Source organism: Pseudorasbora parva, chromosome 15 (genome assembly GCF_024679245.1).
Source record: "Pseudorasbora parva isolate DD20220531a chromosome 15, ASM2467924v1, whole genome shotgun sequence".
Lineage (NCBI taxonomy): Eukaryota > Metazoa > Chordata > Actinopteri > Cypriniformes > Gobionidae > Pseudorasbora > Pseudorasbora parva.
The window spans coordinates 44,222,569-44,237,376 of NC_090186.1; the positions used below are offsets into that span (position 1 = coordinate 44,222,569).

The window sequence follows — 14,808 nt, forward strand, 5'->3', positions numbered from 1 at the left end:
AGCCGTTTTGAGCGTGGCATGGGTTTGGTGCCAGACGGGCCGGTCTGAGTATTTCACAATCTGCTCAGTTACTGGGATTTACACACACAACCATTTCTAGGGTTTACAAAGAATGGTAGAGGAGAATGGGCCGACTGATTCAAGCTGATAGAAGAGCAACTTTGACTGAAATAACCACTCGTTACAACCGAGGTATGCAGCAAAGCATTTGTGAAGCCACAACACACACAACCTAGAGGCGGATGGGCTACAACAGCAGAAGACCCCACCGGGTACCACTCATCTCCACTACAAATAGGAAAAAGAGGCGACAATTTCCACAAGCTCACCAAAATTGGACAGTTGAAGACTGGAGAAATGTTGCCTAGTCTGATGAGTCTCGATTTCTGTTGAGACGTTCAGATGGTAGAGCCAGAATTTGGCGCAACCAGAATGAGAACATGGATCCATCATGCCTTGTTACCACTGTGCAGGCTGGTGGTGGTGGTGTAATGGTGTGGGGGATGTTTTCTTGCCACACTTTAGGCCCCTTAGTGCCAATTGGGCATCGTTTAAATGCCACGGCCTACCTGAGCATTGTTTCTGACCATGTCCATCTCTTTATGACCACCATGTCCTCATCCTCTGATGGCTACTTCCAGCAGGATAATGCACCATGTCACAAAGCTCAAATCATTTCAAACGTGTTTCTTGAACATGACGATGAGTTGACTGAACTAAAATGGCCGCCACAGTCCCCAGATCTCAACCCAATAGAGCATCTTTGGGATGTGGTGGAACGGGAGCTTCGTGCCCTGGATGTGCATCCCACAAATCTCCATCAATTGCAAGATGCTCTCCTATCAATATGGGCCGACATTTCTAAAGAATGCTTTCAGCAGCTTGTTGATCAATGCCACGCAGAATTAAGGCAGTTCAGTATAAGTAAAAGTCACAAGTATAACACAAACGATCTAACAATAAAATAGATGAACAGTGAGTATGTGTGATATTTCTGGAGGGAATAACAGAAGTATGGAATAATGTATCCCATAATGAAATGATATAGCCTGATGTGGTCAATTCTAGTCAGAATATGAGTCTGATACATAGACTGTAAAACTGTACAAAAAATATGGACGTAGTTTCCGTGACGTCACCCATAGGATTCCGATAGCGTAAAGTATAGACGAGCTGGCCGTCGCCATCTTGGCAGCTCGTCATCGCGAGTCACGCCCGGATAACAGCAAATGGGCAGAGAGGCGGGATGTGGGCGGAGCTTAGGTAACGCGATGACTAACAGACTGCGGATAAATGGCTATCCATCTGTCACTCAAAGTGTCCACGCCCTTAATTATGCAGAACTTTAAGGCGTTATATAATGGAAACGAATTCCTTATAAAAAAAATTCACCCCCCTCATAGTCATCATAAAGGGTAAAATTAGCCGTATAGACCAAAACCACAATTTGTCTCAGGCTGTAAACATGTTTTATTCTGCTGTAAAGTTGGGCATTATAACATGAGGCTCAATGAGATTCTGCTCCTTCTGGAGCCGCTCTAGTGGCCGGTCAATGAACTGCAGGTTAAAGCCTCCATTCTGCAAAAGATAATAAAAAGGCACACAGGAAACAAAAACCTTGAAAAAAATTATATATACGATCCTGCCAAATCCAGGCCAAATCACAGAGATGCTTATTCGTGCGGGACTAATAATATCACTGGACCTCGGTGTTCAGCGAAATATGGTAGGTAATTTGCGGGGGGATTTTTTCTTTACAAATTACAGACATGGCCGATTCGCACGGGATTAAGATCACAGACAACCTCTACAATTATTACAAATCACATATTTTCATAATTGCAATTTAATTATATTTTTTTGTTTGATTGGAACACACGAGCCGGCCTTTGCTCCCCATGAAACAGTGGCCATATATATATATATATATATATATATATATATATATATATATATATATATATATAAATATATGTGTGTGTGTGTGTGTGTGTGTGTGTGTGTGTGTGTGTGTGTGTGTGTGTGTGTGTGTGTGTGTGTGTGTGTGTGAGTGAGTGTGTTCTTTCAAGATTCACCAAATCAGAAGCTCAAATACTCCAGAAATCAATAGCAGTGTGTAGGAGTGAATCTATCTATCTAAAGAATCAGCGTACTGTAGTTCAGTGACATTCAAAATGAGTTCAGGTCAGTGGAGGGGTTTAGAGTGAAATGAAGGGGCTATATGTAAAAATGCACATGTATTTATAGCTTTATAGCCCATGGTGTGAACAGTTTGTAATGAAACTTAAAAGACAAGACCTTCCCCAACTTCCTAGGTTGCCTATATGAAAGCCTGACTGATTTTTATGTGACAGTCCTTGTTTATTCAAAACTACTTTTGCTGATCTACCGGCATAGATTATAAAAGATTGGAGAAGCTGCACACACTGTGCAACACAATGATTGATATTGGATAATGGCACACAGCAATGATAAACATGTTGAGCATTTTATATGATCAGAATCAATGAACACATTAAATATGAGACTAATTCAAATTCAGCTGTAAAAACACAATAGTGCCATTATTCAGCAGCTCAATTCAGTTCAAGTTTTGTTGTCTTCTGATAGTGCCAGTGTACTTAAATGGATAATATGCCAAAACACAACTAAACAAATGAAAGACGAGCCTAATGTTTATTAGCAAACTCTGTCTGTTTGTGCTATCAGCCTCCTTGAGGAATCAATGCCAAACTCGGCTCTGTTTGAGCTTTATTCTGCCACAGACTATGAACTTTGGAGTAAGGGCTGAAATTACAGTGCACACATGAGTTTGTTGAGCTATAAATGTCCTGAAAACGGAGAACTAAGAGGAGAACTGTTCTGAAGCCATCATGGCCGACAATAAGCTCCATCTTCTGCTGCTGTTGACCGTCGCCGTGTCCAGTAAGTATCTCTAATGCCGCTCATTCTGAGTCGCACAAAATGACCAACTGCACTGCAGAGCTCTGTAGTTTTCAAGTACTAGTATCTAAGCATTCTTAAAACTAAGGGAAAACATGTTCAATAGTCCATGTGTAGTGTATCATTTATGCTTTTATTCAAATGTTAGAGAATGTTATTTTTTCGAAATCCATATGCAACCTGATTTCCACCACATAAGAAAAAGATTCATGCTATGGTAAATCTTACTTATGACAAAAAGTTTGCGATGAGAAGCCTAAATAATGACATATTTAGTCATAATTAAGACGTTTGAAAGTGATGTTGAAGAGATCATTAAAATATACCAGTCTGGATAGAACAAGTGCTTGGACAAGGAGTTGTGTAGTTCTGAAAGGAAGGGACCGATCCTCCGAATGTTGTATAAGGTTATAAATCTGCAGGACCGGGCAGTTCTAGCTATGTGGTCTGTGAAGTTTAACTGATTGTCAATCACATCTCAATCACATCTCCAAGGTTCCTGGCTGAATGTGATTGTTGAAGTGTTATGTTCACTGGAACCATGAGCAGTTCTGTCTTTGCAAGGTTGAGCTGAAGGTAGTGGTCGTTCATCCATAAAGAAAGGCATCCAGGCAAAAAGCAGCTACAGTCGGATCATCTGGCTGGGATGAGAAGTAGAGCTGTGTGTCACCAGCTTAGCAGTGATGGAGAAACCATGTTTCTGAAGGACAGATCTAGAGATGAGATGGAGATGGAGATGGAGAAGAGAAGCGGTCCCAGCACTGAGTCCTGAGGCACTCCAGTAGCTCTAGATGACAGCAGTGATGGAGAAACCATGTTTCTGAAGGACAGATCTAGAGATGAGATGGAGATGGAGAAGAGAAGCAGTCCTAGCACTGAGCCCTGAGGCACTCCAGCAGCTCTAGATGATAGCAGTGATGGAGAAACCATGTTTCTGAAGGACAGATCTAGTGATGAGATGGAGATGGAGAAGAGAAGCGGTCCCAGCACTGAGCCCTGAGGCACTCCAGTAGCTCTAGATGATAGCAGTGATGGAGAAACCATGTTTCTGAAGGACAGATCTAGTGATGAGATGAAGATGGAGAAGAGAAGCGGTCCCAGCACTGAGCCATGAGGCACTCCAGTAGCTCTAGATGACAGCAGTGATGGAGAAACCATGTTTCTGAAGGACAGATCTAGAGATGAGATGGAGATGGAGAAGAGAAGCGGTCCCAGCACTGAGCCCTGAGGCACTCCAGTAGCTCTAGATGATACCAGTGATGGAGAAACCATGTTTCTGAAAAACAGATCTAGTGATGAGATGGAGATGGAGAAGAGAAACGGTCCCAGCACTGAGCCCTGAGGCACTCCAGTAGCTCTAGATGATAGCAGTGATGGAGAAACCATGTTTCTGAAAAACAGATCTAGTGATGAGATGGAGATGGAGAAGAGAAACGGTCCCAGCACTGAGCCCTGAGGCACTCCAGTAGCTCTAGATGACAGCAGTGATGGAGAAACCATGTTTCTGAAAAACAGATCTAGTGATGAGATGGAGATGGAGAAGAGAAACGGTCCCAGCACTGAGCCCTGAGGCACTCCAGTAGCTCTAGATGATAGCAGTGATGGAGAAACCATGTTTCTGAAGGACAGATCTAGAGATGAGATGGAGATGGAGAAGAGAAGCGGTCCCAGCAATGAGCCCTGAGGCACTCCAATAGCTCTAGATGATAGCAGTGATGGAGAAACCATGTTTCTGAAGGACAGATCTAGTGATGAGATGGAGATGGAGAAGAGAAGCGGTCCCAGCACTGAGCCCTGAGGCACTCCAGCAGCTCTAGATGATAGCAGTGATGGAGAAACCATGTTTCTGAAGGACAGATCTAGTGATGAGATGGAGATGGAGAAGAGAAGCGGTCCCAGCACTGAGCCCTGAGGCACTCCAGTAGCTCTAGATGATAGCAGTGATGGAGAAACCATGTTTCTGAAAAACAGATCTAGTGATAAGATGGAGATGGAGAAGAGAAGCGGTCCTAGCACTGAGCCCTGAGGCACTCAAGTAGCTCTAGATGATGGCAGTGATGGAGAAACCATGTTTCTGAAGGACAGATCTAGTGATGAGATGGTGATGGAGAAGAGAAGCGGTCCTAGCACTGAGCCCTGAGGCACTCCAGTAGCTCTAGATGATAGCAGTGATGGAGAAACCATGTTTCTGAAGGACAGATCTAGTGATGAGATGGTGATGGAGAAGAGAAGCGGTCCTAGCACTGAGCCCTGAGGCACTCCAGTAGCTCTAGATGATGGCAGTGATGGAGAAACCATGTTTCTGAAGGACAGATCTAGTGATGAGATGGAGATGGAGAAGAGAAGCAGTCCCAGCACTGAGCCCTGAGGCACTCCAGTAGCTCTAGATGATGGCAGTGATGGAGAAACCATGTTTCTGAAGGACAGATCTAGTGATGAGATGGAGATGGAGAAGAGAAGCAGTCCCAGCACTGAGCCCTGAGGCACTCCAGTAGCTCTAGGTCAGGAGTGTCTTGGCAATGAATGGAAGAAGGGACATCGGTATGTGCTGGATTTAGATTACTAAAGGATTATGCATAAAATCAACTTGATGTTTTTGAAAATTTTCAGCCCTGACTTCAGATGTAACCTCAGTGCAAATGCTATAGTTTTAATGCAATGTAATAATGTGCATTTGTTTTGTTTTGCAGAAGCTCAGGATGAAGGAGCGCCATGTTTGAGTATGTCTTTTGCAATTATTCTGGAGAATTTACTTTACATGCAAACCTTCAGTTCTAATGATCTAAATTCAATATTAAATGCCTGCTGTTTCTCACTTGTGGATAATGTGTTTTAAATTAGTTGCTCTGCTTCTTCTAGTGGCCAAAAGATACAAGCCCTTCAACAAGTATGAATACTTCTATGAGACCGAGTCCTTGAATGCTTTGAACGGGGCTGTCAACGGCCCCAAGGCTAGCTGCAAGGTACGCTACGACTTCATTTCCCCATATCAAACTCTGAGGATACTATTGTTTTTTTTAGCAATGCTCTGTTAATATTGTATTAGGTTGAGATTGCAGTTCCTGGTACATGCAGCTACATTGTGCGCACCACCGACTGCACGCTGAGTGAAGTGAGTGAGGTCGATGCAGATGGAAACCCTGTGTTTGGAGCAGCTGCTGGCGCGGAGGACTTCAAAACCGCCATGGAGAGGTAAAAGACTGTTCACATTAACAATAACTAGGGTCAATCTCTCTCCTAGGTCATGTCATTCGGGCAGTGGTGCTTATTTAATAGTCACAAGGCTGTATCTTTCCAATGCTCTGACCAAACTTGGTACAGATAATCACAAGAATGACCTGAGGCTACATGCTGCGTTTTGACGCAGTGTCATCTACTGGGCTAAAGATTAGATTAGAAATGTTTTGCTTATAACTTCTGAACGGTTTGCCCAAAAAGTGGTTCGTTAGATATATCTAAATTTTCTATATCGGCCATTTTGAATTTTGTAGTAAAATGCTGTATTTAATGAACGCATTAGCGTGTCATTACGAAACTTGGTGTTGGTCATCAGGACGATGCCCTAAAGGAGCTTGAGAAGTTTCGAGCCAGCTATTGGATTATAACTTTGGATGTGGTTGACTTATTTTCTCGGGAGTCATATTCTTGGATTCCAGGATAAAAACCACAATAGGAAAATCAGAATCATAGCAGCTTGATCAAGTGTTTAAGGCAAAATGTCAAAATTTTGATAGTAAGTGGGGAAAACACAATCAAAGTCTGATATTTTGGATGGTGTGGGTTATTTTTATATGTTAAAAATACAAAAAAAAATTGTACCAAATTTGACACTTTATATGTGGGCACTCTGAGGACACAAAAAAGTGGTTGGACTGTTGAACTATTTGGTGGCACTATAATTAAACAAAACATGAAATTGGCTCTATATAACTTTTTGCTTAAAACTAATTTATTTCCTTTTTTTTTTGCTGTTGGTCTGTTGTTAGCTTCCTTCCTTGTTTGCTCTATTTAAATTTAGTTTAGTTTAGTTTTTTAAAGCATCTATCACGTTTCCTGATGTGTATTGAGGATGGTTGTGCGATTTATGTTTCACACTTCAGAATAACCGTTAAGGGAACAGTAGGCATCGAAGCTCCCTGGTTTTTAACACTGCACTGTGGGACTTTTTAGGGAGTGAAAGTTTTAGTTCACTGGAAGAAATCTGCGATCGATAAGTTCTCTGACTACAGAACAGATGATCATATTCAGCAGACTCGTCTCTCTTTGTTCAGTCATCCTCTGAAGTTCACCATTGAGGGAGACGATGACATCAAGCTTTTCCCTGAGGAGGATGAGCGGATAAACATCCTCAACATCAAGAGAGGAATCATCTCTGCTCTCGCTGTCCCAGTGCTGGAGGAGGACCGCAACAAACACATGGTACATTGTAGGGCTGCACAATAAATCAAAATGAAGTCGATATCGTGATATGGCTCAAATTGCACAGAATAAATAAATAAATTCATTTAAAATAGAATAATTTACACTGCATATAAATTAGCGTTACTGGTTTAAGAGTGAAGTGTGTCATTTACACCTGATATCATGAGTTGCAAGCTTGTTAATGGACAAAGTGCTGAGCTCAAATCTGAAACAAGCAGTGCATGTTTTTATTTTCCGGCAACCCATCAAAATAAAAGCTGTTTAAAAATGAAGAAATTGTAATATTTGTATTGTAATTTTACAGTAAAATTAATGTAATTGTAACAAGATGTTCATATCAAATCCTCTTCTTACATTCAGGCTGACAGCCATTCAAGTCATCTGGTGAAAGTTCACGCATTTTTAAACATCGCAATGTACGTCACATATGCAAAATATCACAATGTCAGTTTTCGCTGGTCTATTGATAAACTTGAATTTGAAGATGCTCATGTCAAACCCACTTCTAACATTCAGACCGTTTCCATTCCAGCCCACCATCTACGGTCTGTGTAAGACTGATTATGTCGTGAACACCAGAGAGGAAATCGCCACTGAAGTCACCCTAAGAAGAGATCTGTCCGGTTGTGACAAGTTCAGGCCAGTGGAAGACCACACCAGTCCTCTCGCCCTCATCACCGGCATGGTGAGTTCTGAGATCTACAACTAAAGGGCCACGATTGTGCTGCTTTAAAGGTTGTCTCCTACAGTTGTTTTAGATTCATCCAATGCTCTGATTGGTCAGATGGGCTGGCCCAGTCTGTTTTGATTGGTTGCAAACCAAACATTCATTAGCATATCTGAATCTCAGCTTTTCCTCAGTTCTTGATACAGTGGTACGAACAGTAACGATGGCGTCAGTTTCAGTCTCATCAGAGTGGATTTGATTTGGCAGCAGAAAACAGCCTCACTCTAAGACGTAATGCACGGATCCAATGTATTTATACACATGCTGTTACGGACTGCCCCGAGACTTGGGTGAAGATCCAAATGTACATTTATTGGGACAATCCAAAATCGTAATTCATATAACAGGCAGAAGGTCAAACACACAGGCAAACAATCAAAACGCAACAGGGCAGAAAACAAGGTAATCCAGAATACGGACAAAGAAGGAAAAAAACGAAACCGGGAAAATTCTCAGAAATGCAGTGTGACACTAGCAAGACTTCGCAAAGAGTGAGAGAAAACACAGGGCTTAAATACACAGACACTAACAAGCTAATGACACACAGGTGGATGTAATCCAATGCTCTGGTAGGTCAGATGGCCCAGTCTGTTGTGATTGGTTGGAAACCAAATGCTCATTAGCATATCTGAATCTCAGCTCTTTCTCAGCTCTTGATACACAGTGATACGAAGAGTAAAGATGGTTTCAATCTCATTAAAACGGTCCCCCTTGGTAGAAATCGCCTCCGGTAGAAATGAAAAATCACGTTTGTCGCAAGATGATTGAAAAGAGCAATTTCACTTACACAATTAAAGGGACATGGACTCGAGCCACAATCAAACCCCACCCCGTGCACGCCACTGATATGAGTTACAGAGTGAACCTCAAGAAACATCCATGTCTTGACCCCTTTAAAACCCAGTAGAGACGAGTAGGTTGAGATGTCCAATGTTTGTCATTCTCTCTTCCCAAGAAATATCCTCTTGCTCAGCTGATCAGAAGCAACCAGACCTGCCACTACAGGTTTAATAATGAGCAGCACCACATGACCTCTGGAACTTGCACCGAAAAACATGTTCTTGTGCTCTTTTCACACAAGTAAGTGAAATAAACATTAATTCCTGTAGCTCATGTCTCTAGCAATGTCAATGTCATAACACAAATTCCAGCACATCACTTCAGTTTTTACGGTGAAACAGTGTAAGGTAAGATGTAAGTAGCTGAACATTTAATATTCAACACTGTTTTACGATATGGAAATGTTAATAACAGCAATATCCAGTGGTGCAAACTACTTGAATTTTGCCATTTTTAATTGAAAATGTAAGCTAAATCATTTACGTGATTTATTTCATGAGACAAAATATTTTGCTGTTTTGGTTTTTCAACATAAGCAAATATAATTAATACTATAAATATTCCATTAAAAAAAAAAGAGTAAATTTTCCCTTTTATTGTGACTTTAAATGCTTTGGATGAAAGCATCTGCCAAATGTATAAATGTTCATTATGTATCTTGGATGCTCATGCACTGAAGTCTGTCTCTTTGACTTTGGTCAACCAGGGGAGAATATGGAGTGGTCAATATTGGCAAACAGGCCTTGACCCTTCTGGGAGTCTCGAAGTACAATGACAGAGACTTTGACCACAGTAAGAGAACGTCTCTTTGATATGAATGTTAATAATTTGCTTGAATGTCAAACTAAATGCCAAATGCAATGCCAATAATCAGGTTATTCCTCCAGATGTGGCCAACATGAAACCCCTCCATCCAGACAGCAGTGTTGACATGAGCCCCATCCAGGATAAAGAAGCCGCTCTTGTTGTTCTGAGGGAAATAGCTGACCTTTCCAAGACCAACGATGGACGTAAGAGAGCCCATTTGGCCCACAAGCTCGTATCCGTGATCCGTAAGATGGAAGCTGAGACCTTGATGGCTGTTGTTCCCGAAGCAGTGGAAATCTCTCAGTCTTTGACGTACCAGGCTTTGCTACAGTGCGGCACACCAGAATGCAGCAGTGCTATCATGCAGATATTCAGGACCTTTGACGCGCTCTCGGTTGAGCTTGACGCTGCTGTATATGCCATGGGAATGATATCCCGTTCCTCACGCGTCCTTGTGAAGGAAATGCTGGCGATGGCTAAGTTCAAGCCAAGCAAACCCATTTACTACGCTCTCAGCAATGCTGTGAGAAGGTGAGCTGTAGGAAATCTTTAGATTAAGACCAATCTTTTGGCCAAGATCTTGGGTTTGATTCCCAGGGAATGCATGCACAATGTTATTATTCCAAAGTATTGATGTTTACCTCGAAAGATAAGGATAAAAGCATCTGCCAAATGCATAATGTGAAAGACGTTTTCAGACAAACTGAAGTTTTGTCTCACTGACTGTCGTCCATGTTCTACACAATTTTCATCGACACATCTTTATTCTCTCCGTGACCCAAGGCTCTTTGAGACGGATGGAGTCACCAGTGAGATCCAGGCAGTGGCTGATTACGGCCTTGAACAGATCGGGGATTGCACAGGTGACCAGGAACACGTCTTTCTTTCTTTGAAGGTATGTTTGCACAAACTCCTATATGCTAAAATATTCAACTTCAAACTCACAACTAAAGCCCTATTCGGATGGTAATTGTATCTCATGGGGATGTGAGGTATTCTCAACATTTACAGGGGTTAGTCCGTGATTTTATTGCCATTTTATGTGTTTTTCTCCCATTATCTGTATAAAAATTCTCAGATAAATTACCTGTTTTTTGACGAACACCATAATAAACATTGAATTGCCATAATAAACATTTTTATATCTTTTTCACTGCCAATCACTTGCCAGCAACTTCAAAGTAATGTCTGCATGCATTTTAAGAAAAAAGTTACTAGATTATTTTTGATATACTAAACCGTACTCGAGCCATACAACAAATTTGACATGCCAAAATTGATGTTAGGCAACAACTCTGCAATGCTTTGACATATTGGTACAAAAATTGGTACATGTAATCATAATCATAACCTAAGGGTACTTGCACATTTGTGGCACAGCACCACCTACTGGTCACGAGAAACACAAATTTGAGTTTTGCTCAAACTGCTGAATGGTTTTGCCAAACGATTTGGCCTGAACGGTTTGGTTCATGAGATTGGTCTCCTTAGATTACCCATTAAAATCTATTACAGGTCATTGGTAACATGGTGGCGGCACTGGGAGCCGCGCGCCCTGCTTTGCAGTCTTCTGTTATTCGATGCATCAATCAGCCGGCTGCCTCTGCTGCAGTCCAACAGGCCGCGGTCCAGATCTACAGACAGATTCCTGTACCTGAAGAGGTGAGATGTTCAACAAACACAACTATTGGTGTGTGTGGTGTGGCAAGCAGCAGGGCGAGGGACCGCGAGAGCGGGCCGGTGATTAATGTTAACGAGTGCCAGCTGCGTGGCACACCGGTCTCGTCTCGCGGCCATGTGACGGGAGCATAAAAGGAGGAACGATGGCAGCGGAAGACGAGAGAGGACCAGGCCTGGATTTTATGTTATGTTTTGTTTTACGTGTTATTATGTGTTTGTGGGCAGTCGTCCGTCAGGGGTTGCCCACGTTTTATTTTGTGTGTTTGCGGGCAGTCGTCCGTGAGGGGCTGCCCGCGGTTTTACTTTCATTTTGTTTATTTATTTTTGAATTAATAAATGTTGTGAAACGTTCGCCGGTTCCCGCCTTCTTCCTTCCCATCTACGAACTTTATTACAGTGTGATTGAAGTCAGTCTAAAATAGGAGAGACAGTCGGTGGAGCTGGACCTCTAGTTACTCCTCGCTGGATGTAATTGGTGGAGCCAGAAAAACTCCACCCATTAGGTCCTAGAGCTGGACTAGGTAAAGATCCAACAATTACATGACATTGTGATATTTTGTTTCTCTGTGATATAAATCACAATATATTGAAAAAATACAGGAAGTTTCACAAGAGTAATCTAATAGTTCTATTTGGAAAGAATGAATCATTCTAGAATGATTGGGGTGATTTTGTTGGAAATTCATCTGCATATTTTAAAAAAACTATAAAAGCTGATTGTGAGAATTTCAAGATATAAACTCACAAATTGTTATAAATTACAATGTCAGAATTGCGAGATAAAAAGTCACAATTACCTTTTTTATTTCAGTGGCAGAAACATTTAACATTTTTAATACAATATCCCCTAAAAAAAGAAAGGTAGAAATATAGATAATGAGACTCAGAAACATTGTATAATGAACTAAACGTGTATAAATTATGCACTTCACTCTTCACTCTGAATAATGCACTATCGATTTCTGGCTTTTATATCAGCCCTGGTCTAAAGCTCATCTCATGGCTCTCACAGGGCCGAGCGGAGCTCATGTATGCGGTTCTGGACAGAGGCTCGTCCGTACAGAAGCGTGTAGCCTCGTATCTAATCCTGATGAAGAATCCCAATCCTGCTGAACTCGCTCAACTGGCGGCGGCGCTCCTTGTTGAGGAAAATCCTCAGGTCAAGAGCTTCATCCAATCTCACATCAGGAACATCTGGAGCTCCGCAGCACCAGAGAGCCTGGAGTGAGTGAACAATAGAATGGGAAGAACCTAATCTAGTTTTCAGAAGAAAAGCTAATCTTGTTTTTGTTGCCTCCCTAGCTTGAGACAGAAGATTCGAGATGCCTTTCAAGGCAATAAACTTGAAATGCTCATGGATCCCATCGAACTCTCTCGATACTACAGACTGGGATCTTTAGAAGGAAACATGATCTTTGAATCTCCAAATGAACTTCCGAGGGAGGTCATGCTGGAGATGACCTTGAATGCATTTGGGTTTGATATGGACTTGATTGAGGTACAGAGTTTAATAAAAGTCCAACATGTACTTGATTACTGCCAAATTCTGTTTGCCATAATCGAGAAGCCCTAATGTCTTTCAGATTGGCATGGAGGGAAAGGGCTTTGAGCCCATTGTGGAGGCCCTCTTTGGAGAAGATGGATTCTTCCCAGATACAATCATGAAGGCCACTTTATACGCTACCGACAAGATGCCCGCCCAACTCAATGAGGTCTTGGACAACATGCTGCCGATCACGAGAAACGAAAGGAAGAAGAGACAGGTATTGTAGTGAAAGTGGCAAATGGATGTTATTTCTTCACAGCTGGATTCTCATTCTCTTCTGTGTGTTAGGCTTCTCAAAACATACTCAATGAAATCAGCCACAATGTCAACAAGCTTTTCGAGGACTTGAAGGCCCAGAATGCTCCTGAAGCAATGGTGTACCTCAAGCTTTTGGGTGCTGAACTTGGGTATCTTGACACAAAAGATGGCAAGATGATTCGCAGTCTCCTTAAGATGATCCCCACTGATGTGAGTACAGCTTTACCAATCACAGCGGTCGTTGCTTTCATAAAATCATCAGGCACAACATTTTTCGGTCACAGATATTTCTGTGAATTACTAATCAGAATTATATATTTGAAACAGTTCCTCAAAAGACTGCTCTCAAGTGTCGACAACGAGCTTTTCCTTCACTACATCTTCATGGATAATGAGTTTTATCTGCCCACCGGCGCTGGCTTTCCTCTGAGAGTTGCTCTGTCTGGTACCTTCACTCCTGGAGTCAAAGGAGGATTGAGCTTTAATCCATCCACGGTGAGTCTAACAAACTTCAGCCGTGCATATGTTATTCTCAACAACAAATTATCTTGCATTTCTACTATTATACTCTACCTATATTAAGATGTATTTATGTTTTGAAAGCTTTTATTTGATCAAATGCAATAAAAAATTCCACACAAAATATATAGAGCTGCAAAACATATGAAACAGCTGTTTTACACTAGAATAATATTTCATAATGTTTACTGTATTTTTGATCAAATTAATACAGCTTTGGAGAGCAAAAGTTTAATTTTTTTAAAAGCAAAATTAAAAGTCTTAATCAAACAAACTTTGACAAACTTGAATTGATTTGACTACACCACAGAGGGAATTTGCTTTGACGCTGTCTGCTGGCATTGAGTTTGTGACTGAGATTGGGACTCACTTCCCCGACTATGTTCACTGTGGTCTGGAGATGCAGACGAACATCTATCATGAGAGCGGCATTAAAGCGAAGCTCTCTGTGACCGACAGCCAGCTCAAGCTCTCCATTCCAGCTCCTCGTGGTCTGACTGAGCTCATCAGCGTCACGTAAGACATTTAAAATCCCTTAAAGGGATAGTTCCTCCCAAAAAGAAAATTACCCCATGTAAACTTAAAATTCCAAGAAAAAAGTCAGAATTGTGAGATGCAAACTTAAAATTCCAAGAGAAAAGTCAGAATTGCGAGATGTAAAGTTGCAAACGTAATTACCTTTTTTGTGTATCCCAGAGCAGAAACAAGCTTCCATAGTTTTTATAACATCAGGTTTTCTTTCCCAACCCAAAGAGAGCAAACATGGTTGCCAGGTTGGGAACATTAAGATGAACACTTGGTAGAAAATGTATCAATTTAAGAGAACAGCTGAGATTGATTTAAGCTCATCATGACATCTGGCATTCACAAACATGATCACTCGTGGAGGCTTGTAACCAATGCAATATAATGGAAGTACATATTTTTATGACAAATAACCAATGTCACAGCGATTATGCTGAATTAACAGACACAAGCAGCAATGGTGATCACAATTAAAGTAGGATTATTTGTGCAGCCCTAAAAACAAGTCAAATAATTTTACACACAGTAAATGATGTTATTG

At 41.5% G+C, this 14,808-nt stretch overlaps 1 protein-coding gene across 3 annotated transcripts in view; it reads left to right on the forward strand.

Annotated features, from left to right (window-relative positions):
• Positions 1-14,808, forward strand: part of apobb.2 (apolipoprotein Bb, tandem duplicate 2) — a 40,210-nt gene that overhangs the window by 15,328 nt on the left and 10,074 nt on the right. The window contains exons 1-17 of one of the 3 annotated variants that reach the window (XM_067418328.1): positions 2,558-2,925; positions 5,634-5,663; positions 5,803-5,906; positions 5,990-6,135; positions 7,215-7,362; positions 7,898-8,050; positions 9,048-9,172; positions 9,639-9,724; positions 9,820-10,270; positions 10,523-10,634; positions 11,255-11,401; positions 12,432-12,643; positions 12,722-12,917; positions 13,003-13,182; positions 13,254-13,433; positions 13,551-13,718; positions 14,053-14,258. In XM_067418328.1, coding sequence (XP_067274429.1) covers positions 2,874-2,925; positions 5,634-5,663; positions 5,803-5,906; positions 5,990-6,135; positions 7,215-7,362; positions 7,898-8,050; positions 9,048-9,172; positions 9,639-9,724; positions 9,820-10,270; positions 10,523-10,634; positions 11,255-11,401; positions 12,432-12,643; positions 12,722-12,917; positions 13,003-13,182; positions 13,254-13,433; positions 13,551-13,718; positions 14,053-14,258 — 2,696 coding nt within the window. In that variant the 5' untranslated portion in view covers positions 2,558-2,873. Of the gene's footprint in view, positions 1-2,557; positions 2,926-5,633; positions 5,664-5,802; positions 5,907-5,989; positions 6,136-7,214; positions 7,363-7,897; positions 8,051-9,047; positions 9,173-9,638; positions 9,725-9,806; positions 10,271-10,522; positions 10,635-11,254; positions 11,402-12,431; positions 12,644-12,721; positions 12,918-13,002; positions 13,183-13,253; positions 13,434-13,550; positions 13,719-14,052; positions 14,259-14,808 lie in introns of those variants that run through there. The other 2 variants (XM_067418329.1, XM_067418330.1) reach the window with 2 other exon arrangements.